This window comes from Dermacentor silvarum, chromosome 6, assembly GCF_013339745.2.
Source record: "Dermacentor silvarum isolate Dsil-2018 chromosome 6, BIME_Dsil_1.4, whole genome shotgun sequence".
Lineage (NCBI taxonomy): Eukaryota > Metazoa > Arthropoda > Arachnida > Ixodida > Ixodidae > Dermacentor > Dermacentor silvarum.
Genome location: NC_051159.1, coordinates 98,739,125 through 98,764,981, shown reverse-complemented (window position 1 = coordinate 98,764,981; position 25,857 = coordinate 98,739,125). Strand labels below are relative to the sequence as shown.

Genomic DNA, 25,857 nt, shown 5'->3' with positions numbered 1-25,857 from the left:
GGCGGAGCCAGCGCGGAGCTGGCACCGCCTCCGGTGCTAAGCCCCCCATTGGCCCGGGAGAAGAGGAGAGCGCGGCGGCTCGGCTCCCGAAGTGCTGCGTCGGGCCGCTTCCCCATTAGGGAACCCGGAGAGCGCTTTTCCCTTCCGCGGCGGCGCCGTAGTGGGGGGAAAGAAGACGCGATAATAAAGATAACAACGTGGCCAACGCCGAGTGTGCTCTCGCGAGCTCCTTCCCTCAGCCGTTGTGTGCCTCTCTCTATCTCTCTCTTTTTTTGCTGGCTGAAACGTGTTGAAAACAGACCGGTGGCACACGAGTTGAATTCACGTCAGCGACGGCGGATGCTTCGTCATGTGGGCGCCCGATCAGCGGAGCGACGTGCGGGCGTCATCGACGTGAGAACGTCTGCCTTCCTCGTGGCGGGCGATGCGTTTCCCGGAACCAACGGCGGCGGCGACGACTGCGAACGCTGAGAGAACGGATACGATGATGAGCGCGTTCTATCGCAAGGCCGTAGCCGTCGGCGAGGACGACGGCGAGGCGGCGAGTGGCGGCGGCTACCGACAAAAGATGTCGCCGCGTCGTTCGTTCATGATCGCGGACATTCTGACAGCGCCGCCGGGGACTCCCCTGGCCGACTCCCCGCTCTGCCTGGGCCCGTCTCCCATGCACGTCCGGGGATCGGCGATGACAGCTGTCTCGCAGGGCGGCGCGGCGACCGGACCGACGTGCCTGCAGACGCCGCCGCTGGGTCCCATGTACTCCCAAGGATCAGCCGTGGCCGCGTTCCTGCCGGCCGCCCACTTCATCGGCAAGTCCATCGAGCAAGGATCCTTCCTTCTGTCGCCAGGTACGCCTATATACGCGCCGTGTAGCGCTGGGGAGCGCATGAAACGTCCGATAGAAGTTGAGCAGCAGGGACCGTACCGTATTAAATAAATACGCTGTTACGCTAGAACTGTCCGCAGAAGAGCAGATGGTAGCCTAATGTGATGTCCGACATATTATTATCGAAGGCGGTCGGCACATGGCAAACGACACTTACGAACAAACCGCTTTGGAAATTCGGTCACGTGTCTTTGAAAAATCCTCTTCGGGGATATCCTGCAGTTTCAGTACGCGCTGAATGGATGAGCCACAGACGTGACGACCGTCGCTCCGATGAGGTGTCGTGATGAGAATTGCGTCACGCAAAACGTATAGCACCCCCAGACTGGCCGACCTAAAATAAGGGCCCATGAAACGGCGGATCTATGAGATGACTACTCGTTTACAAGGAGGCGTGAAGAAGGAAAATGGCTATAGAGCTGTCACAAAGGCGTGCAGGCCATGTCATCGTTTCTTTTTTAAAGAAAGCAGTGCTCGTAAAGCTTATCAAAGGACGTTGTCTGCTAAAGATACAGGAAGAGTAACGTTACTTAAAAGGGCAGATCACTGCACCGAGAGAGAGACGTTTAATAATAAAAAAAAGAAGACAACCAAACATGTACATACATTAAAACGCTATCCCAGTGGTTTTTCGATCCGGTGAGGTGCTTAGTTAATTAAAGTGAACTGAAAGGTAAAATGGTAAAATCGCAGGGCAAAGGATGGTTTCTTGTTGCTTTATCCATTTTCTCGCACTATTAATTGGGAGTGTATAGTATACTGTACTATACTTACTAAAGGATACGAAAAAAAAAAAGCTTGTTAAACAATGCCCAATTTGATGTGATTGTAGGAGGGCACAGTGCGAGATGAGTTATGTTGAATCCGACTAATTTTAAGTGTTATAAATTGTACTGCAATATAGTTTGGTTTGCATTACTTACCTTGTAAACTACCTTAAGAACTAGAAGCGAATGAGTTCTCGAAAAAGTTGTATGCCTTCAATCACGTCCCCTTCCCTTCATCACCTCATGCTAACTTAATTTCTCGCTGTAACAAACGCGAAACGCTCGGCTGTAAAAAGTGTACACGCTAAACTCCCGTGATTGTGAAGAGTTTATCTTGATCTGTTGTGTACAAAATATTTTTTTAGGATCTAAAATAGCAACTCCATTTTGTAACAGACAAAAAACAAGAAACAGCTTTCACGTTATGACGACTACTTTCGTAAACTAATATTTCTTAGTCGAGAAAATAATTGCTGGCCGAACGATCACCGTCAATATTCCGCGCATCCACACAACTGTACGCCGGATTTTCAGCGCTGCCAGACTTAAGCGTGCAGTCAGTGTGACACACTAAATACGCCCCTGAGTATATGATGAGACGCCCGAACATATAATGAGTATTTCAGAAATTCAGATACTCCATTCATCCTTCCTACACTTATCAAACTTCAGTAGAAAGCTGAACGTCGGCGGTCAGAGAAAAAATATAGGTATGGAATCTGAGTGCGTGGCATGCCAATTAGCATGACAATGTTGGATTTCGTCTCCAGCCTGCTTTCTTTCAGTTGTCAGTTCTGCCATTATTTTTATAGACGCGACATCCGAAAGTGCGTCCAAACGATTAGCCCAACCATTGTTTTTGCTCTCTCTCTCTCTCTCTCTCTCTTTATTTGCTCAAAGGAAAGAAATGTAAAAGCAAGGATGTTTTTCTAGTTGTTTGAGCGATAACAAAAAAAAAAAATAAGCCTGTCGTTATGCACAACAATACGCGCATGTGGTGGTGTGTGGGCTCTGCCACTGGACGCACGAGCGCTGTCGCCGTTCTACACATGCTAGAAACGACGTCTATATTTGTGCGTGGCACTGCATGCAGACAGTAATTTCAGTCACATTATGAAAATTTAACCGAATACTTACTAGCCTTTAGGTGCCTCCAACGACTTCTAAAAGCTCATTTGCATGCTGCGACGGAGACTAACAAAGGTAACACAAAGTATAAGCACTACAAAATAGTTTATTTTCCACTAAGCACTATCACCTGGGTTGGAGGACTTATCCTCCCCCTCATAGCAAACTGGCTAGACCTCTGTCGTCCACTTTACGCATGCTTCAGACTAAGTTCTATCCCAACCTGGCCCTTTTTCATTCGATCACTCCAGAGGCTTTTAGCTCTACTTGCCCCGACTGTGCGGCTGTTAGCAATCTAGAACACATGCTCTGGCGACGCCCCTCGTTACAGGGGCCCAATCGCATCACGGAAGAAGAATGGAGCTCTGCCATCCAGAGCTCAGATCTTTCACGACAAACTTAGGCTGTCTATAGAGAGCCCACGATGCGGTGGTTAGGTTCGGCCTACCCGTCTCCACGTGGGAGCGGCCCGCAGCTCTGCCCTAGGGCAGGGCTTCTCAGGACCTAGTGAATAAAGTTATTTGTCTGTCTGTCTGTCTGTCTGCCCGAAAAGCAGCAGATAGAGAAAGAAACCAAGGTTGAAGTTGTTCGAAGGTCGTGATTTTTGCCACTCCCCATCAGTGGGTAAGCGCAGTAGTGTGAGGTTGTCATCAGCATCAATTATAGGCAGCCCCTCTGCCTCCTATCAGTAATACCGAACCGTTAGTTGAAATATCAAACCGTTGATTGAAACATTAGTTAGAGATATATCGATATGAATTAACCACAAAGACAATGTAACTACTGAGAAACTGCATTGTAGAAACAAATGGATCAGTTGTATCGTAATTGGACCACTAGGTTTGCAACTGTCTACAATTACAGGACTTTCGCTTCTACACTTCATTCCGTCATACTTGAGGATATCAAAGCAGTAGCAGTGGCATTCTTGATCAAGGCTGACGTTCAATATCTATTAAAAATGATCTTAACCATGTGTGAGTAACGAAACGATGAAGCACCGGAATAGTTTCAAAGGCGCTTTCTCATGTAACAATATTCTCACAACGACTGTAAGCGTCAATCATTTCCCTGGAAGCGCGCTTTGTCAAGAAGCTCTGTATGTGTTGAGAAGCCTGCCACCAGGGGAACTTTCTGGCACATCTGTTTTTGTAGTAAAGCAAAAAGTGTTTGGCGGCGCCGCCTCATTTCACTATTGCAGTGTGGTTGCCATTGTAGATGAGTGAGATAGCAAACAACTGCCGGACGTACTGTACAGATTCGCACGTTAACCAAAACTCATCACAAACTGTCTATATTAAATTTTACAGAGGACAGTCCGAGACGCAATACTAGTGAAGTTTGTACGTCGACCTCGAAGGTATAGGCGTCATTCAACTTAGTCAGTGTGGCTTCATTTGTCAGCCAATATTCTAACTACGCCTATGCTCTCGACAACAAAAGAAAAACAAAAAGCAAGACAAAAACAAAAAGAATTGCGCAGTGGCTGGAAGCCCGTGACACATTATGTGAATCGGTGTCAAACCGTACGAACTAATTACACTTTTCCCGTGGTTTGACAGGCACATATTTTGAACAAGCTGGCCGTTCTTTTGAATGGATGTAATAAATTACGGTGATGGTATAGTCGACTGCGGGAAATAGAGCCTGGCGCATAAAATTTCCTGCGAACTGCTTACTATTTCTTTTAGCTTATTGTAATACACGACACGCGAATCATCTACATTGCAGAATTCATCATGGTTAATACATTAATTAATGTCATTGCCATGGACTCGAGAGAGAAAAGAAGACATAAATGCCTTCATTTCAACCGGTCTAGACATCAATTTTCTCTTCAATAGAAATAAGTAGAGACAACACATTTCCAAAATTGATTAGGGCTTTAAAGTTAGCTACTTTATAACTAATTGGTAACAAGTTATACGTATAATATAATCCGGCTAAATGACTCTAAGACTCTGTTTGTAGCCTGATAGTGGTCTATACTGGCACAGTGTAATGATATAGCTACGCAGTTGTTTCCTTCCATCTTCGCAGGCACTGAACGCAATATCAAACCTGTTGTTTTTTGTTTTTATGCCACACAAGAAATTCGCGAACTATTTAAAAGGTAAACCCAAAAAGGTGTTTGCTAAGCGTGGAGACACAGCACTTATGTACTTTACATTGATGTACATAGTGTACTTAGAATATTTTGTCAATTTGGAATTACGATTTCATATTGCCGGTCATGAAAAAAATCAATAATAATAATAATAATAATAATAATAATAATAATAATAATAATAATAATAATAATAATAATAATAATAATAATAATAATAATAATAATAATAATAATAATAGAGTTGCACGAATACCATAGTTATATATGCCTTGGCTGTCAGGATCAGAAAGTAATACTAACCTTCTGGTCTAAAAAAAGAGAATGTGGGTACACATCATGATTATCATATTTTTGCTACCGTAGCAAACGAATCTGTAATGTTGTATTCAACAAGAGACCAACGACAACGTGCTCTACGCGATTGCCACCACCTATACAGTTTCAGTCAGGTACGAGCTGTTTGGGGCTTGTACGCGCCATAAAAGAACTCGTACTTAATCACGACTCACAGCTTTCGAAGCGAAGATGGAACTAAGCTGTAGGCAAATAGATTGAACAGAGGCACAGTGTTGTGCGTGATATACTATAGGGTGTGTTAGCAGCATTCCAACATGGCGACCGTGACATCATCAGCGCAAACCAGTGTCCACTTAAAGAGTTGTGGAGCGAGGATACAAACTACACTGGCATGACTGAGACTGGGCAACAGAATTGTAGTAAGCTGTGCAGGGCCAGCTCTGGATAGTCGACGGTTGTGCAATGTAAAATGTCAGCATTCGACTGGTGTCCGCAGTGGTGGCTCAGTGTGGCTATGGCACTCTCCTGCCGCGAACGAACTCTCGGATTCGATTCGTGGTCGCATTCCGATGGTGGCGGAATGCTTAAAGCTCGTGTACTATGCTTTGTGAGCGCACGTTAAGGAACCTTATGAGTCGTCGAAATCAACCCGAATCCACCTGCTATACGCCGTATCTTCGAGCGAGAAGGTTTTCCTTTATTTTTTCCCCCTACTTCTTTTTAATAGGGGGGCGGGGGGTGGGGGGGGGGGGATTTGTTGAGAGGCATGTAAGGGATAAAAGAAAATCAAATATAAGCTTGTAACTCTGCGTCGTGCAGGAACTGTAGCAATGTGTTTGCACACTTATTCGTCCCTCAACGGGTGTAGTTTTCAGGTACTTCCCGCTTCAGCTCATCCTTTCTTAAAAGGTCTCCAAACTACTTTTTATCGAAGTCGAGAAACGCATTTGAAGCTAAAATAGACTATTTTAGAAATACTTTGCCGTGAAAAGTACTTCAATGCGTTCAGCAGGAGCGGAGCTATTGGGAATCAAACGTCTCATACGTGGTGCTTCCGCTTCTTCTTCAATGACTTGCACTGCGAAGGCTACGGCGGAGAGGGGCGCGCCCATAACGCTCCGCCTACTGAACGACACCGTGGCGCCGATAGTTCAAATTTGATTGTGGATGTTCACGTGGACGCCACTACTTCCTATTTTGGCGCCTATACGACGCCCCAACAGAGCAGGAATATTGGAGGGGATAAAATTATTTAAAACATGTCGAAAAAGTGTAAGAGGAAGTCGAACAGGGGAAACTAATAGTCTTTAGAGAAGCGGAATCAGAATGAGTGGGACGCGCAGGTTTCGATTGCCGATTCTATACTGAGCACTGGTGAGGAACTCAGTTTTAAATTGTGTCAGAACGAGCGCGGTGATACGAGGTGCTAAGCGAGATCGACGGGGCTTCGCAATATCGTTTGAGACTCCGCGATATAAGTGGAAGCGGGTACGATATCGCGGAGACTACATATATGAAATAAATAGCAAGCCTCTGCAACATCTTTGGCTGACACCTCACTGACGCCACCTGCAATATAGTTTCATACCTAAATATGATGCTGTGTATGAATACGTTTGACATGAATGACTTCGACTGGCACTTTTGTGCAAAGACATGAGCGCAGAAATCGCGACAGAGGAGCAAACACCCCCCCCCTACACACACACACACACACACACACAGATATATATATATATATATATATATATATATATATATATATATATATATATATATATATATATATTAACAGGAGTCAAACACTTTGATTCTTGGTTGTGCCTTATAGCATTTTTTTGTCTATAGGCCTTCACGCTACAATGACAGCAATAACAAATCCCGACGCGGGGAGTCTACATTGTTGAAAAAAGTGCGTTCACACTATGCGGCAATTTTTTACCACCGTTCGCTCCTCATTAGGAATCCCCGCTTAAATTCCCACTTTGCGACGGTGCATGGACGTCGCAAAAGCTTCGATGCATACACTTTTTTAAAGGTAATGCTGACAAGATTGCTTTAGATTGCTAACAACCTCCTTTCTTTTTCTTTACAATTCTTGTATACCTTACGATGCAAACCTTTACAATAACTTCCTCGGCAAGAAACCGGCCAAGCAGACGTGCAAAACCCCCGGAAAGAAGGCATAGAAGGCTTCGCTTTATTAAAGTAATTACGTGCTGGAAGGCGTGAGGGTATTTAGGCACCGTTTGTTGTTTCACTGCGTAATTCTTCAGAGAGCAGGGCCGGTATTCGCGAAAAAGCTCTTACGCTAACATTGTTCATAAGAGTAAATTCCAGCCGCTCCGGATGCCGGACATAATATCAGCGTAGGCGGATGGCCAATACCACAGATCACTTACGAACGTAAAGTTTTTCTAAATTCGGCCCCAGAGCCGCAGCCATAGGCACATCTGCAGGTGTGTAGTACAGATGGGTCTAGATACATAGGGTTATCTACCCTACGCATTAGAGTTACAGAATGGATACCAAGAGAATGTAAGCGCAGTCGAGGATGGCAGACAACTATATAGGTCGGGTGATGAAGTAAGGAAATTTGCAGGCGCAAGTTGGAATCAGCTAGCGCAAAACAGGGGTAATTGGAGATCGCAGGGAGATGCCTTCGTCCTGCAGTGGACATAAATAAAGGCTGATGATGATGATAATAATGATGATGATGGTATAAGATAATTTGTTATGCGAGGGCAGTCCCATGTGCGAGCTATTCGGCAGGACAACAGAGCAGCAGCCACGGTCAGGAAAATCAGGAAGAGTTTGCCTATAAAGCTTTGCACTAAAAGATATTGCTTGGTGGTAATTAGCTCGGCCGGCTTCTATTTTGGACAATGTTGCAGATCTATAAGTTCAAACCCCGTTAGTGGTGGAATGGCTGTCGCAGTTTCAGTATTTCGGTCTTCTGAGTAATCTGCGTCTCTCTAATACACACGCGCACACACACAGAAACAAAAAGTAAAGTATAGCACATTTTCGCAAACGCCAGGAACGGTACAGTATGCATCCACAACGACCATATGCTGGCGTTTTTAAAGCGAAGCTTTTCTTGAGATCCCTCCCTGACCGTTAGCACAAGTTGCTCATATATAAACCTTGTGTGCTGACCACGTACGTTCAGTTCTCTTCTGAGCGTAACACACAAATAACTTCCAACATAAAACTTGAACATAGAAGGTCGGCTCACAGGCACCACCAAAGCACACCGATAGAATAACAGAATGTTTAATGATATTAACGCAGAAAATCCGGCGTCGGTGTCGGCGTGGGCGCGCCGGCGTCGTTGGCGGAAATTATCATCCAACACCACCCCGACCGCGCAGGTCCTCCGCGTGGCGCAAGGCGTTAGTGAAGAAAATTGAATTTCTCAAAGTAAAATTCGTCAGAAGAATTGTAAAGTACGACACAACGTACAGACGTGATAGCGTCGGATTGTAATTTAAATATACGAGAAAACATAATTCTCTTACGCCGAAACCAAACACAAACCCCTTTTCCAGCATTTCTACAATTCATACAGCGACGCGCCGCGGTTTTGTTCCTTGCAAAAACACCATCCAGATGGCGCTCGCCTCCCCGGAATTCGCGCGCGTAGGCGAAGTTGGACAAAAAAGCTGCAGTTGCCAGAAAGCCTGATAAGCAGCCAGGGATATTTGAATGCTGTCGCGTTCCACTCTTAACGGCAAAGCTTGAGCGTCCTCCAAATTCTTTTTTCCCCACGAATTCTTTGATTTACTCATTTGGTATGCACCACGGGGGTGTGCCCGCTCTTGGCCAATCTTCCAGAATAGATATATGTCCCACTGTGACACAAGTGGTATAGAATCGGCAAATATTGCTATTCTTCTGTGCATATACACCAGTCGTCACCAAATTGTACGCATCGCCGTTAGATGCATGTAATGCATTTAATTAACCGCTTAACTTAAGCTTCGCCGCGCATAGATTCAAACGTACACGTTGGATCTTTCTTTCTTTTTTTCTTTTCTTTCTTTCTTTCTTTCTTTCTTTTTTTTTTTGCAGTGACTATTTTTTTTCCTTCGTTCCTTTCTGTATGTTTTGCTAGTCATGCTCGCGGCAAACAACGGTGGCTTCAGTTTTCCTCTGACGGAGGCGCGGCGCGCTATGGCGGGCGCGCCTCCGTCACAGTGGCCCGTCAGTGGGCGCGCCTCCGTAACAGTGGCCCGTCATAATTAAGCTCGTTAGTTGGAGCCGGGAGAAATTTGCGCTGGCCCGCGAACAACCACCGAGAAGCTTCGGCCCTCTCTTCCTCCGTCGTTTGCCACTGCCTTTAGCCCTCAGCGCAAGATGCTCCCGTGCATGCGAGCGCCAAGTATTCAGCTGGAGCAGAGCAACCTGCTTGTCACCGTGGCGTGTTCGAGGAACATGTGCTGTTTGCGCTTTTATGAACTTCGCATCAACTCTAATGGTCGGACTTAGACACGTGTCGGAACCTTCCCTCTGGAAAACGAGTTTACACGTAATATATATATATATATATTGGTTATAAAAACATCGTAGACCTGCCTTATTATACCGTACAAACCGGTCCTTTTGGGTATAGGGAGTTAGCAAACTGAGAAAATGTCGCCGTGCACGAATCATATTGATAAGATATACCGGATGCTACGTGGAAAACGAAGTCATATTAAGCTTAACGCAGCATGCACAGAAAAGAAAGCGATTTTTTTTTGCCACACAGCAGCTGCGGTGACGGCCGGACGTCAGGATGTTTGTTACAATCGCAGATGGATCGATTATATAGACATAATGGCAAACTGAAGCCAGACAGCGCTCGAAGTATATATCTATTTTCTTGAAATCTACCACCAACAGTTTTCAATAATACGCACAGAAAATGTTTGGATAAATGCATTTCTCGGTCAATTACCCGTTTTCTTCAAAGCGATAAATGTCGAGAAAAAAAACAAGCAAAAAACTTACAAACATTCGTGAAGAGACTTAGCGCTGTGAAGTTCGCACACCTGCGCGTCTTCTCTGCAGTGACTTGTCGGTGTGATATGCAACCACGAGTACACGCCATAAAAAAGGCTCAATAAATAGTCTATACCGTTCCACTTTTTAGTGTACTTTTGAGAGAAAGGAAGTTAATGAAGGAAGCACTATATCAGAAACGAACAACCTGGAAAACGCATGCACTTATTGCATGAAGCGGTGGTCCCAAAGATTCATAGAATTCGAGATCGCATCTATATCCCAAAAATTTACTGAGTAAGCTGGCATCAATCCTATACAAAGTTGCTTCAGTGGAAAGTCAGGTCGGCGGCAATCCGCGACGATTAAGAGGTAGTTTCAGGGAAAAAAAAATGTCATTCACTCGAGGCATATTCAACGCCCCACATCAAACCTGGGGATATCGCTGGAATACTAAGAAAGGGGATGGACTCTGGCATCTAGCTACAGATCTTAATCTCTCCCTCATCACTGACCCAGCTTATCCCACTAGGTGTGGTACATCTACGTGCAGGGACTCCACCCCAGACCTTACTTTTGTATCAAATTTAGCGAACGCTGGCTGGAATAATTCCAATATTGATCTGGGTAGTGACCATTACATATTACAAATAGTATTGGAAACACCCAATAATGAGATAAAGCACTTTAACTACATTGACTGGGATCTTTTTCGGAAAGCAAGGAAAAGCAGAGCTGAGACAGAGACAGGACAAAAGAAAACACTCCAAACTTGGACCACTCAGCTCAGGGAAGATGTAAAGGCGGCAACGAAGGCTATTACTACTGAGGAGGATATCGAAATCATGGACAGTAGGCTGGCGCACTTGATTGAAGCCAAACAATCTATGTTAAAAAGATGGAAAACGCAACGGCTGAACAGGAGACTCAGGAAGCGTATAGCATTGTTGAATAGAGAGATTGAGGAACACGCCAGATATTTACAGCAACAACAATGGGATGAGCTGTGTAATACCATAGATGGTCGAATTAAACGAGGTGGAAATTGGAACTTACTTAGACATTTGCTTCATGAGAACGACACGAAATCTAATAGGAGAACAGCAGTAGCACGACTCGTCCATCGTGAGAGTCAGGACACAACGGACGAGGCCATTCTTGATCGGCTCGCAGCTAAGTATTTACCACTTAAGGATAGCAATGAGAGTACAGACCAGCCTGAATATACAGGGGAAGACTGTGAGCTTATGGATCAAGAGTTCACAGAAAGCGAAGTTCGCGCAGCCCTGTACGACCTCAACAGTAGATCCGCGGCTGGTCCAGATGGCATTTCCAATAGGCTTTTGAAAAATCTGGACGATGATTCTATAACGTATTTAACTGAGTATTTCAATGAACTCTGGAAAAACGGTGATTATCCGAAGGAATGGCGAATTGCTAACACAATTCTTATTCCCAAACCAGGCAAGCAACTCAATCTAGATAACCTAAGGCCCATATCGTTAACATCATGTCTGGGCAAAACCATGGAGCATGTCATACTTAATAGACTGACTAAGTATGTAGAGAACAGAAATGTTCTTCCGCATAACCTGATCAGTTTCCGTCCTGGACTTTCGACTCAAGATGCAATGCTTTTAATCAAACATCACCTTATTCTTGCTAGCCCGCTACATACGAGAGCTCTCCTAGGCCTAGATGTAGAAAAAGCCTTTGATCGCATCAAACACAAGGCCATATTGGATATCCTCTCGGAGATGGGATTGGGTAAGCGATTGCACAATACAGTCAAAGCCTTTCTCGGTTGCCGTTCTGCTTGTCTCAGGTTAGGCGAACTCCAATCGACAACCCTGGAACTTGGGAATCGTGGGACACCACAATGGTCTGTCCTATCTCCCATGTTATTTAATTTGGCAATGTCAAAAGTGGCTCGAGGTCTCGCGCAGATTGAAGGTATCCACTTTGCAATATATGCAGATGATGTAACAATCTGGAGTGCTGAAGGTAATATGGGACAAACAGAGACCATACTACAGGAAAGCATTTATGTGGTGGAAACCATACTTGAGGGTATGGGACTGAACTGCTCTGCTAAAAAATCAGAACTATTGGTACTACGGAGCAGTAAGCGTGGGCGCAAGCCGAACGGATATATCCCAGAGGAAGAACCCCGCATTGACATATACGCCAAGAATGGAGAGCCAATCAGGCAGGTGGAGACTATTAGGGTGCTAGGCCTTCTCCTGGAAGCGAATGGATCTAATCGCAGGATGATACAACATATCTCTAAGAAGTCTGAAGAAGTCATTAGACTTCTGCGTAGAATTACAAATAAGCATAAGGGGCTAGGAGAAGACAGTGCCATAAGATTGGTACATGCATTCGCATTTTGCCACTTCTCGTACGTGGCAGGCATGCTACAATGGACACAGGCTGATAAGAACAAGCTAAACGCTTTAATCAGACGACTTATAAAGGCTACACTAGGACTTCCCATCAGCACTGCCAATGATAGATTATTGCGCCTAGGGCTGCATAACACGCTAGAAGAGATAGCTGAGGCTCAACAGGTGGCCCACCAAGAGAGACTAATGAGGACACGACCTGGAAGGGCACTACTTGAAGAAATAGGCGTAGAAAGTAACAACCAAACCAACAAAGGAGAATTATTAACAGAATTGCAAGCGGGACTACGAGAAAAAATTAAGACCACCCCGTTCCCTAGGAACATGCACCCGACACATAACCTCGAGAGACGGAAGGCAAGAGCCAAGGCACTCCTTCAAGACATAGATCAACATAAGCAGCAGGCGGTATTCGTTGACGCTGCCTGGGTTAAAAATAAGGATGCGTATACCTCCGTTGTTGTAGACACTCAAGGTAACATACGGGATGCCATCACCGTCTATACAAAGGACCCAACAGTAGCAGAACAAGTAGCCATCGCCTTAGCCATCCGGGCAAATCGGTGGACACATATTTACAGTGACTCTAGAACAGCCATACGCAACTTTACTAACGGATATGTGACACGGATAGCAACCAAGTTACTAGACAAGGTCAACAGTGAGAGGATCGAAATTCGCTGGTTTCCTGCACATCTGGGGGTGGTGGACGGAACTCGGAGAAACCTCAATGAGGTGGCAAATGAAGCAGCACGAGGACTTTCTAGCCGTGCTCTTCAAGACCGAGCAGCTTACACTTCACATGGGGAACACAGGGATCGATTATTAACATATAACGAAATCACGAAACATTATTATTTAAGCAGACGGGAATACCCATTGCCACACGGTAAACTTTGCAGAGCCCAAGCGGTCACATTACGTTTGCTACAGACAAGGACATACCCAAGTCCATATTTTATTAACAAGATCTATCCGGAGAGGGAAATTCAAACCAATTGTAATAAATGCAATGGCATCATTACTCTTGACCATATGCTTTGGCAGTGCCCCGCGGCTTTCGCAGACTGTGACAAGGAAGAAGAATGGTGGCGGCAAATGCTACGAAGTGAATCACTCTCTGACCAATTACGGGCAGTCCAGAAGGCCCGCGATGTGGCTGAAGGGCTCGGCCTGACAGTCCCAACGTGGGAGCGGCCCGCGTCAACCCAGGGTTGACCTTCAGGACTCAATAAAGTTCTCCATACCATACCATACCATACTCGAGGCATAGCGCGAAGCTCCAAAGAAAACCCGATAGGGCGTCGAATCTGCATTCATCGTCCATGTGCTTCCACTGTCGACAATTTCGAGAACAGTGCTCGCCCAAACTGAAAGATGCACATTGCAAGAAAACCTTTTCAACAGGAAACACTGCCATCAACAGAAGAGACACGGCACACCGCTGGTGTGTCGTCCATCTTCCCCTCTGCTGTCCGCAAGTTTTCCTGCTGGAAACATTTTCTGGCGATACATTCGGCCTCGCTCTTCAATCCAACAGCCCTCTGACTATCTCGAATGATCCGCCGGGGTGGCTCAGTCAGCTAAGGCGTTGGGCTGCTGAGCACGAGGTCACGCGGGATCGAATCCCAGCCCCGGCGGTCACATTTATATGGAGGCGAAATGCAAAAACGCCCGTGTGCTTGCGTTGTAATGCACGTTAAAGAACCCCAGGTGGTCAAAATTAATCCGGAGCCCTCCACTACAGCGTGCCTCATAATCAGAATTGGTTTTGGCACGTAAAACCCCAGTAAGAAGAAGGAGTTCAAGACCGACCACCCTTGAAAGGAGTTGGTTCGGGGTTCGATCCCCTGGCAGGGACGAACTTTTCTTTAACTGCGAAGCTTTCTGTGCTGCTCTCGGTTGGTTGTCGTTCTTCTTTTCTTTTTCCCTTCAGAGTTACTTTAGCTACGAAACACTCAGTGACAATATCATCCGTTGCCCATCCGTTCCAAATACCAAGGCATCTATATTGCGCTGACCTGCGACTCTGTTCGATCAGCAAGCGGCCCGCATACGACGACTTGGCGCGGCGGGTGCAAACGCGGAAGCTCCCGCTCCCACGAGGCCAGCCTGTTATGCCCTGAGGATCGAGGCCTCTTTCTCCAGCGCACGCGCGCTTATTCGAAGGCATCGCGGCGTAAACGGCAGCATCAGCAACACAAATAGCGGCAACGGCTTTCCGCGGCGGCGCTCGTGATGTCATTAAGGGGAACGGGCTAAGAAGCGTCTAATTACCGTGTCCAACCGCCCCGTCCCCTTCCCCGCACCTCCCCAATCCGACGGCCTCTTCTTGGCCCTTGCTGCGTCGTCGTCCCAAAGCACACGCGCCGCGCTAATGAATGGCGCCACGGCGACTCTTCTCTTTTGCTTCAGGCGCGCGCCCCTATATAGTGTAGGCTGCTCCCACTGTATTCTTCGACCGATTGCCGCCGGCCCTCGTCGGAGCTTCTATTCGCACACCGCCTCTCTCGTACGTCCGCTGAGACCAGCAACAGCCATCATCGGCATCACGAAAAGTGACAAACGTAACGTTATTAGACGGGAAGACGGCAGTGCGGATTACAGAGAAAAGGGATGTAGCAGATATTCAGGTTGAGATTCGAGGATAAACGGAGTCGGGCAGCTCATCCATTGCGTAAGAGAGATAACTGGGGCCGAATTCGCGAACCGTTTCGTTTGCAAGAGCTCCTTGCCATTGGCCGGCTGCATTCGCTAATGATATGTCTCGCATCGGGACTGGCAGAATTTTTCTCTTACGAACAATTCTAGTGAAATAACTTTTTTGGTGAATACCGGCCATGGTGATTTGTTAAATTAAAGCAATAGATACCAAGGATAAGGAAACGCAGTGGAGATCGACAGGAGACGCCTCTGCCCTGCAGTGGACATAGAACATGACGATGATAGTGATGATGATGATGATGATGATGATGATGATGATGATGATGATGATGATAGTGGTGGTGGTGGTGGTGGTTTTGCTACAATCTTTCTCTCAAATGTTTTAGGAAACCAGCAACAACCATCATCCCATCATCAGTATCATGAAAAGTGGCAAACGTAACGTTGACAAAGACGGAAGCATGAATTAGATAGCAAAAGAATGTAGCAGATAATTCTAGTTGAGGTTCACGAAGTGTACTTGGGCAGGTCATGCAGTGCGTATAGGGCAAGCAGCTGTATCCACAAAAAAAAAAGAAAGTTCTTACACCAGAACTGTTCGTAAGACAAGGCGTCAGCCAACCGTAATGCCGGACATATTATTAGTGAAAGCGAACGGCCAATGGCAAACAGCTGTTACGAACGAAAAGCTTTGTGAAGTCGGACCACATGGTGGCCTGTTAGAGCAATCAAATAGATATTCATGGGAAGGAAGACGCCGTCGAGGGCGGCAGAAAACTCAGATAGTGTGATGAGATGCATATAGGAAGGTTGCAGCCAAGGATCGGGGGGAGTCGGCTGACGCGAAACAGTGGTAATTGCATATTCCTGGGAGAAGCCTTCACTCGTAGTGGACTTAAGCCGGCATACGATGTCGAGGGCGCCTTGAGCCGCTGTGAGCTGAAACACTCAAACAAAACCCGATTCCCCACCCATCAAAACGGCAGGGCGTCGATTATGCTGGTCAGTGGGGCAATGCATAGCCGTCAGGCATGGCATGCCTGGAATCGTGCACACACTTGTTCATGACACCGATGAGAGAGCCCCGAGATCGAAGCTTTCGCGAACACTCGTCTGCGGACCATGGAAAGTTATGCTGTATGACCTTTGACGTTCACCATCTTAATTGTCTCCCGATCACTCAATTGGATGACCGCCGGGCCATGCAGGCCCGATGTCACATGAGCAAGTGCCGACATCATTATGTACAGGGCTGGCGTTCCCGGGCCTGTTCGGGGGCCCCGGCGGCTGCGAGCCCGGTTCACGGCCCTGCCGGCGTCGCAAGGCGCGCACCGTGTTCAGTGACCAACAGCTGCACGGACTCGAAAAGCGCTTCGAGGCGCAGCGTTACCTGTCCACTCCGGAGCGCCTCGAGCTGGCCACCGCGCTCAGCCTGTCCGAGACACAGGTACGTGATTGAACTTATTTAGTTATTTATTTGCGCCTCCACCAATTGTAAAGGGGCGTATACTGAACAATTCAGTTGGTAGCGTTTGTTCGTAACCGCAAAGGCAGGTGACGCAGAGCAGGAACAGCTGGTTGCCCGAACGGCTCACACTCGTGCTCAGCCCTTGCGATCCGGCTGGCCCACTGGTTGTACTGCAGGCATTGAACAGACGATATGGCTGGCCTTGTCCTTGTGCTCTTCTTCTTCATTACAATTTATTTATTTTACTATTGTCATTTTGAAACTAGATACATTTACGCGGAGATTATATGTGTATACTTTCGCGTAATCACTTTCGCAGCCTCTTCGTACACGCCTGGCTGGCCTTATAAGTTCACTAATGAGCAACACTTATGTTTCTTAAAAAGAAGAAATAAACTTTATTTAAAGTGCCGGAACTTTGCTTTTAGTGGCCTCAGGTGTCGGCTCGAAGTCCTTGGACTCGGGCGGCATTTATTATCATTCATTTGGCAGAGAAGGGCTTATTACTACAGAAGGGAAAAATTAGTCATACTTTTTCTTTTTTTGAATTCAGAACATCAGCGCCTTTAACGTCAGCGTAATCTACAGATTCTAATGTTTTTTATACTAAATAGGCTCCTTCGACGCAGGAACAGTTCTGGATACTTGCTAGGTTGAGTCCGTAGCTCCCTTGGAACGCAATGTATAGTCCGTATAGTCCTTATCCAAACGGGCAAGTTTGCACTCGGTCGTGAAAAGCTTAGGTGCAGCGAAACTAGAGTGTACTAATGGGGGAGGGGGTCCAGCGGACGCCTTGGCAAGCGCCGAGGGTCAAGCAAAAAACGTTGAAATTGCGGCGGGTGCTGCCATCGCCCTATTATGAAGCTCCGGTCAATAAACGTTGGCTCCGGCTGTTTCGGCAGCGCCCATTGGCTGAGGCGTGCTCAACGGCTCAGTAGCTGTCGTCTGCAAGATGCATCGTCGTTGTTGCGTCGTTTGCATTCCTTCCGCCGCTCTTTTTCCATTTTATTTACCATAGATCAGTGTGAAATAATATCAGTGTTGCCACCACCGAGTATCTAAACTAGATGCAGCAGAGTGAAACGCCTGGCAAAGCCCCATGTAGCTGCGGTAGGGTCTCCGACGTGACAAGCGTCCGGACAACGCGCGGGGCCGCTCATTCAGGAGAAAGTGACGGTGGCGCCACCAACTTTTCAATAAAAAAAAAAGCCTCAGCGGGGAGCCTGAGGTCCAAAGGCCCCAAAGGAGTTCGGAGAGTGGGCTTTGGACCCACTCCCCCAATCTAGTACACTTTAGCGAAACTGTAGATCCACAAGGCTTACTTGAGGATCTTACTTGCGTTGCTACTGCTAGTATTAACTTGGTTGCTGCTCGGTCTTAACTTGGTTGCTGCTAGGTGCTAACTTGGTTACTGCTATAGGTTCTGTAACTTTGTTGCTGCTAGGTTTGAAGTAGGTTTTGCTTGGCCCAGTATTTTGCAATCACTTCGCATTACTGGACTTGAGGATCGACAGTTTCGCTGTGCCTAAGCTGGGCACGACCGAGTGCAAACTTGGACCTTTTTTTTTTAAACTTAAATACGCATGTATAGGGAAGGTATTCTCGAGCCATCATTTTCGGAGGTACCTTTCCTTTCGCGACATTTCACGTGACTAGCGCTGGACGCGTCGGCGTGTACGAGAGACAGCGTTTCTGGCATGCCACAAACGCAGGCAGGCTAACCAAGGTTAATTCGCACAGTGCCAAGAACGCTGTTGCTTGCCGACACCGAACGCGTTGGAGGCTAGCCGCTCGATATCTAGTGAAAATTGACACGACTATGCGCAGCCCCTTTTATGGCAAACTCTGAGGCCAAGCGCATGCACACATGGGTGTTTACGTCAGTTATGACGTATAGATGGTTGCTAGGCGACACGTACCAGCTATTTTCGGTAGCTTCGGCGTGGCGGGAAATGGTTTACCAGCGGCTGCGGTAGCTAGGTGCGGCGGCTGTGCGGAGTGTTCCCGTCGGTGGGCGTGGCTTGGCGGCGGCTGCTGCGTTGCTACTACTTCGGCACATGCGCGGCTAGGCGAGGTTGGGTCAGGTGGTGCACAGCTGTGGCTTGGTTGTTGCTAGGCAACGACGCGGAGCTTTCTGTGGACTTCGGATGTTTCTCCTCAAGCTTTAACAGCGAATCTATTATACACTCTAAAAGACGCTGTCAAATTTCATGACGTCACGGTGAATATGGCGCGGCTGGTGCGGCAACTTCAGGGTAAAATTGTTTTTCGTTTTATTGCGATAGCAATTATATAAATGTTCGAGGCGAATTTTTACCATCGACGTGATGTTCCGTACAAAGTCCAAGTGCGATAAGATCGCGCCCCGCACGCCGTACGCTATGGGTGTGAAGGTGAACCAAAAAGGATGGTGGCTTGATGCGCTCCGTTTTCCCGCGCACCTAGTATTGCAGGTCACGTGATCAAACGCGCTCAAGAGAAAGGGGCGGTAAGCACGCGGTAACGTGATCTAGCGTGCACTTGAGGGCGTGTGTTGGGGGAGGGGGTGATGTAGGTGAACGCACGTCACCTCCTTTAGCCTGGTCGTGGCTGTGCACTTACGCGGCCCGCGCGCCATATCTTGGAGGTAATCCGCGGTGGTTGCAAAGTCTTGGCGAGCCGACACCGCTGGTATAGCTTCATGTGCGCTGTCTTCCTGAGCGCCTAGTGCTGGAGGTCGCGTAATTCGTTCTGGATGCGACTGGATGAATTCGTTCCGAATTCGTTCTGGATGCGACTGGAGGTCGCGTAAAATTAGAAGGCTATGGCTTTACTAATAACGTACTGAAATTTTTTTCCAGTTATTTATCATTTCGTAAACAATATGTGGTAATTAATGATTTCATATCTGAAGTTAAATATATATCATGCGGCGTTCCACAGGGATCCGTTCTGGGTCCTTTATTATTTTCTCTTTACATAAATGATCTTCCTCAGGCACTGCACTTCTCAGAAACCCTGATGTATGCAGATGACACGGCACTTACATTTACTGGTAAATCGCTTATAACACTGCAGAACCGTATAATGGTGGAACTGTCAGCTCTGTCTTCCTGGTTTTCAGGTAATCGACTGACGCTGAATGTAGCAAAAACAAAATGTGTAATTTTTCATTCTAGACAAAAGACACTAGACTACAGTTTAATTTCTCTCTCGTTAGACGCCACTTTAATTGAGCAAGCATTCTCGTTTAAATACTTAGGGGTTCTTTTCGATAATCATTTACATTGGAAGGACCACGTCAACAATGTATGTAAGAAATTAGCGTTCGGGTGCTACACTCTGATAAAAGCCAAGCAGTATTTTCCATCTTCCGTGCTTAGATCTCTATACTTTTCGTTCTGTCACTCTCACATTAGCTATTGCATTGAATCTTGGGGACTTACATATGTGACATACTTATCGCCTTTACTGCGTCTTCAAAAACGGGCATTACGGATTATTAGCTCCAGCGCATTCTGCCTATCAAGCACAAATTTTTTTTGAAGAGCTTCGTATTTTATCTTTTATGTCATTGCGAAGTTATAAGATCTGCATCACGATAAACAACATTATTCAAACTAATTCTCCATTACCGTCGAGCATTTTCTTTTTCCCAAACCGTGACACTAGGCATGCTTCTAATCTCAATTTTAACCTACCAAAATGTAGCAACTTGTACGGTGAACGGCTAATTCAGTTTGCCGGCGCCAAAGTTTGGAATGAGCTACCAATAGAAATAAAAGTAGCTAGAGATTTTGACATGAGTTGCAAACTGTATTACTTATCTAACCAAACAGAACGGTGAAATGTCTTGTTACTGCTGCGTGATTGTTCTTTCTTTTTCGTATTTTTGTTTTTCTTTGTTTTTCCCCTTTGATTTGGGTTGTGAAATGTTTGTTTCCTTCAGAGAATTGTTCAATTGCATAAGTATGAATCTGTGGTTGTTAGAATTTGGTATAGTGTGTTTTTAAGTAACACTTTATGCTTACATGTCAAGGACATGTTACATGTGAGCGTTGCTTGTTTTTCTCCTTGTACATAACCTGTATGCAAAGTCAATATTGGACCGGCTACTAGCTATTAAGCTATCGGTCCAAACAGTGTTTTGCGCATTCATTTCGGGTCTTTAATAAAGTGTTTCCTCCTCAAAAAAAAAAAAATCTCAAGTTTCGGGGTCGGAGCGAGAGGCAGAACGAAGTGTTCGCTCTTCGCTGCCGGCGCTCTTCAGTACGCCAGCGTTCTGACAATGAGTGTTCGTAGTCGTCGAGTGAGATCTGTTCATGTTTGCCGTATGTGCGCGCATTACACCGTCCTTGATAATTTAATTATAAACAAACCATACTTCATGTAGTTGTCTATAATACTTTGCTGTCACTTAATGCTTCGCCTTTCGAGCGAAACTGCAAAACATTTTATCTTTACTACCTTACGAAGCCTTCTTTTAAGGTTATATAGAGTGAGAGTTTTGGTATTACACAAGCGCGATTTATTATTACATCTTAACTCAATATTCTCCTTTTGTAAGTCTTTAATTAGAGATCTGACGTACTTACGTAATTCCACACATGCCGTTCTGCATGCAATGACTGTGTGTAGAGGCGTGGCGACATTCATAGACAGAGCCGCAACTTCTGTGACACAAAATCACGCACACATTTTTCGTGACAGTCAGCGATTAACGTCTCGGTGGCCTTCAAACTTGTTTTCGGTGCATCAAAACACTTTTAAACCAATCTTTATTTCAAGTTGCGTTTACACCAGCAGGATATGTCATATTTTCGCAAATTTAATGTTAACAGTGCTAAGCCTTCCTGGATCTCTTGCATGGAGTGATCGCTGGACACAGTATTTCAGCAGGTTCACGGACTATATAACCTTCATGGGCCTTGAGCGAAACAAGTCAGCCATATTAGCATGGGCATTTATGTGGTATACAGTGCTTCTCACTGCGTGGCTCGTCATCCGTATTGTTCAGCGACGCTTTGAAGACCCTCACACGTCAGCGCACGTACCGTATACGTTTCTGATGCCATATGCCTGAACGTTCTTCTAGCAACACCGCATATTTGTTCAACACCTTACGACAACAGGTTACTTCTACCAAGGCGTAATTACTGACGAACAATGATGGGGTAATCGCTGCATCAGCGAAATAACCAGCTTTATGCAGCATCTATAGTTGGTTTTCTTTTCTTAAAACGGCAGCCAAAAGTGCGCCACAGCTCCTTTGTGTCGCTGTTTAAAAGAACGTTTCATAAGGAATGCTAGATTGCGATCGGAAGCAGTGTTTTGATATGCCCAGTAAAAAAGAAACAACAAGAAAGCAGCATTGACTGTACGTACTATGTACCACTCGTCAATGCCCAAACACCTGATGAGTACCACCGCTCACGTAGTACCAGCTACGTGCTGCATGCTCTCTTGCTCTCCTATCAGAACCCACATCCTGTAAAAATGAAACGGCGCATAAACCCCAGGACGCTGGCAAAGGCAAGAAGGGAAAACAAGCTGCGCACTCGACCAAGTGGCCCGAACGTGCCTCTGGGGCCGAAGATGACGACGACAGCCGCGCGACGAGGGGCAGAATAAAAGCAGGGAGATCTCTCCATCGGCGCACAGCGCCGCTCGCGTCCTCTTGCGTGTACGCGTCCTTGTGTGGGAGGAGCGATACAATGAGTAACATCGCTTGCCCATTGTCTCGATCACGAAATCGCTTTTGTCCTCGACGAGCGCCGTAGCTCGCCGGGGCGCGCAACGCGCGCTCTCCGCTTTCGCTGCAACACACTCTTTGCGCTTGCCTCGTTTTCGAGTTCGTATAGTTCCCTGCCTCTTTATCTCGCACACCTTTCCCTCTTCTGTTATCCTTACTTTTCTGCTCCGATGCAGCGGAGAAGTTGCGTCCGAGCGCCCGTGGAGGTCCGACCTAGCGCTTCGACTCTGCAAATTGTGCCTCGAGGCAAAAAAAAGCGGGTGCCCCTTCCCCGCATCGCTGCTGTGGTGTGAGAGAAGGACAGACGGGTTTAACGGGGGGCGTTGAGGGGGGGAGACAACATCGCGACGTGCCCAGCGCCGTTTAGTGAACGATGTTTAATCTCGGTTTTCTTTCTTTCCTTTTTTTTCACTTTTTCTTTCCGTCTTTTTTTTTTTAATCCGAACGGTGGTCGTCCGGCTGTCAGTGAGTTTTCAAATCGATGGCGTCATTAGTCGCAATTCAGTCGTTTGTCCGCGCCACGTCCCAAAGAGCTTTCACTCGACCGGCGTGATTATATAGAGGGGCCCCGCGGACCTTATCGTCACCTGTCTCTTATGGAGAGCGTTAGGCCTGCAGCGCGTGCCTTAAGGAAGGAGTTCGGAGAAAAAAAAAAACGGCAAGTTGGTCACAAGAACGAAAGTAAAGACTGCGTTTTTGTTCATGCTACTCCTGAATTATTTATATTTGCGCAGCCAGTGGGCCGCTATGCAACTAAAATATACAACGCTACGCAGCGCTATACAATATATTTTATATTCACTGAAATTCAAAGAAGACACCCAACGACGCAAGCCACGATCCAAAAAAGTTAGGGGTGCCAGTGCCCAAGTTTTGTTGATTCATTTGAAAATACTGCAGGTCAATTCGGCTCACGCTGGAAGGGCAGTGTATGCATTACACATTGGTAGTAAATGCAACTTATCGGGTAGGCTGTATCAGGGACACAACCGCAGTGTATAACGTGAGACGTCGTGTGCGTTCAGCAGACGGTGCATGGGCACTATATAGGTACAGAAATGACGTAACCAAATACACAAGTTAAATGAATTTATGCATTACAAAGCTTAAATCTACTTATCCATTACAAAGCTAACGTGCCTAACTTGTGTGACAGCTAGTGGGGGTCACGGTATAATTTTGCAATTGTGCTCGCTCCCTATTTGTAGTGGGCCCGTTTGTTTTGCAGATGATGTTTCGGCCCTAAGGGTTAAGAAATGAATGGTGGCGCCGGAGACACGGCCGGAGCTCGAGCTCGTCGCCTTCGTAGATTACTGGGTATCCTACGCTTGCCTCTATCTCCTGCACTTGCGCTCCCTAATGAGACGCACATGCTGCGCCGTATAGTCAAAGGGGTTGAATATACCTGTCCTGCTGCCCGGGCCTCTTCACAATATTTCTGTGCCATTCGTGTCGAACGCAGGGGAAATATACAGCCGAGCAAGCGTGAAATTTCTGCACATTGCACGCTTGTAGGCCTTATAGCTACTGATGAGCACCGTTTTGAGTTTGATAAGTTATTCCTGTTGTGACATGGTGAGCTCTCTCAAGTGCGACCATTCATGCTTGGTTGGGTAAGCGTATACTGCCGAGCTACGTCGCCCTGAACGCCGCGCGCGAGAATAAAGTTAGCCCCGGTTGCGTCATGCATGGCACGACAACACCACCATCTGTGCACGTGACAAATATTTGATCAAGTAATGGCGTCTTTTCTCTACACAGCGATACCAAAGTAAAACACGTGGGTATAGTAGGGTTGAAAAGATATAAGCAATAATACTATGTTATCGTTGCGTGCAGTTTTAGCAAGCGACCCCCTCTGAACAATTTTCAAAACGTTTCACGTCAACAACAACAACAACAACAACAACAACAACAACATATTACGTCTATATGACGTTTGTCTATATGTAATTGAAAGTTACATATAGACAAACAAAAACCTCGGAACAAATGAACAGATCAGGACCACGAACGCATTCAATTAGATGGGAGCGGAATGCGAAAGCTCTCGTGTACCAGGTTTCGGGCAGAGTATGTTAATTAAATAACGTAAATTCACCAGGAGCTCGCCAATACGGCGTCTCTCATAGCCGGTGGGTTGCTTTGGAGCAACAAACCTCATACCATATTTAATACAAACAAGCGTACGCACAAAACACACACACACGCACACACACACGCAAAACGATAAGTCTCTCAGTATTTCATCGAAACGTGAAACGTTCACCTCACGTAAAATGACAAACAAAAGTTTCGCTAAGAGGCCTTCACGAAGGCACGTCGTCTTGTCAGCACGTTAATACCGGACTGATGCCCCTACTTTTTATTTTATTTTTTCTTCTTCTTCATCAGTTCCATTTCATGTAGTGTTCGCATGCAATGTTTGACTTAGCAATATACTCAACTCGTATCGTTTTGCGTGGCGCTCGACTCACGTTTTGCTCCCCGTCCCTTTTCCCCAGTGTAAAGTAGCAGGCCAAAGTAAGCTATAGCTCAGGCCGACCTCTCTGCCTCTTTGTAAACAAATGTTTCTTTCTCTCTCTCGACGCAGGTTAAGACGTGGTTCCAGAACCGGCGCATGAAGCACAAGAAGCAGATGCGCAAGGTGGGCGAGGACTCTTCGTCAACCACAGCGGCGGCCAGGCACACCCTGACGGATGACTCGAACCCGGGATCCTGCGGGTCAGACCTGGACGGCGAACTGGACGTCGTCGGAGATGGTGGCGCCGCGCCGCGGTAAAGCGCCGCATCGAGCGCCTGCAGAGAGGACGGCTGTACTCGGCTGGCAGACTTCTGATGTGTATATATATACATATATATATTCGATCAACAAGGGTTACGATAAGCGTATGCACTGGCCAAGGTGACGTGACAGCATCATCAAGCACGGACAAGTTGAAAGTAGCGCCTATGTGTAGAGCTTCCGAAAGGTTCACATTAAGTGGCCTCGCGGTGTCGTACGAGTAACACCATTTCGAAAAAGGGTCGATGGATGCCACTATAGGTTTGGGGGGCGGTATTCCCGACTGATCACTTTCCGGGGCTAAAGAACATTAGCGATGAATTGCGAGCTAAGTTGTATTAGTAATTTATGCTTCTGCCAATTGCGAAACCTTTAGAAAAGTCGCTTTATAAAGTATGTTGACATTGCGTGACGTTCTGTTTAGATGCAATTGAATAGCATGCATAACATTTTAAAGGAAAACGAACACTTTTTGCCGTGACAGTAGGCTTGGTAAGCCAAGAAAGATGCCAGAACGAAAGACGGGTGACGACCAATTTTTACAGCGCCTTCTCGGATCTAGATAATTATTTATGGGTGAAGGACTGCGTTGTGTCCTTAAAAAATACACGACCTAGGAAGTTTCGGTAA

At 46.4% G+C, this 25,857-nt stretch overlaps 1 protein-coding gene across 1 annotated transcript; it reads left to right on the top strand.

Moving 5' to 3' along the window:
• Nucleotides 1–484: 484 nt before the first annotated feature.
• On the top strand, nucleotides 485–25,369 carry LOC119455753 (brain-specific homeobox protein homolog). The gene is made up of 3 exons (XM_037717198.2): nucleotides 485–848; nucleotides 16,494–16,690; nucleotides 25,036–25,369. The coding sequence occupies exons 1-3, from the start codon at nucleotides 485–487 to the stop codon at nucleotides 25,222–25,224; spliced, it is 750 nt and encodes a 249-aa protein (XP_037573126.2). The 3' UTR covers nucleotides 25,225–25,369.
• The last annotated feature ends 488 nt before the right edge of the window (nucleotides 25,370–25,857 follow it).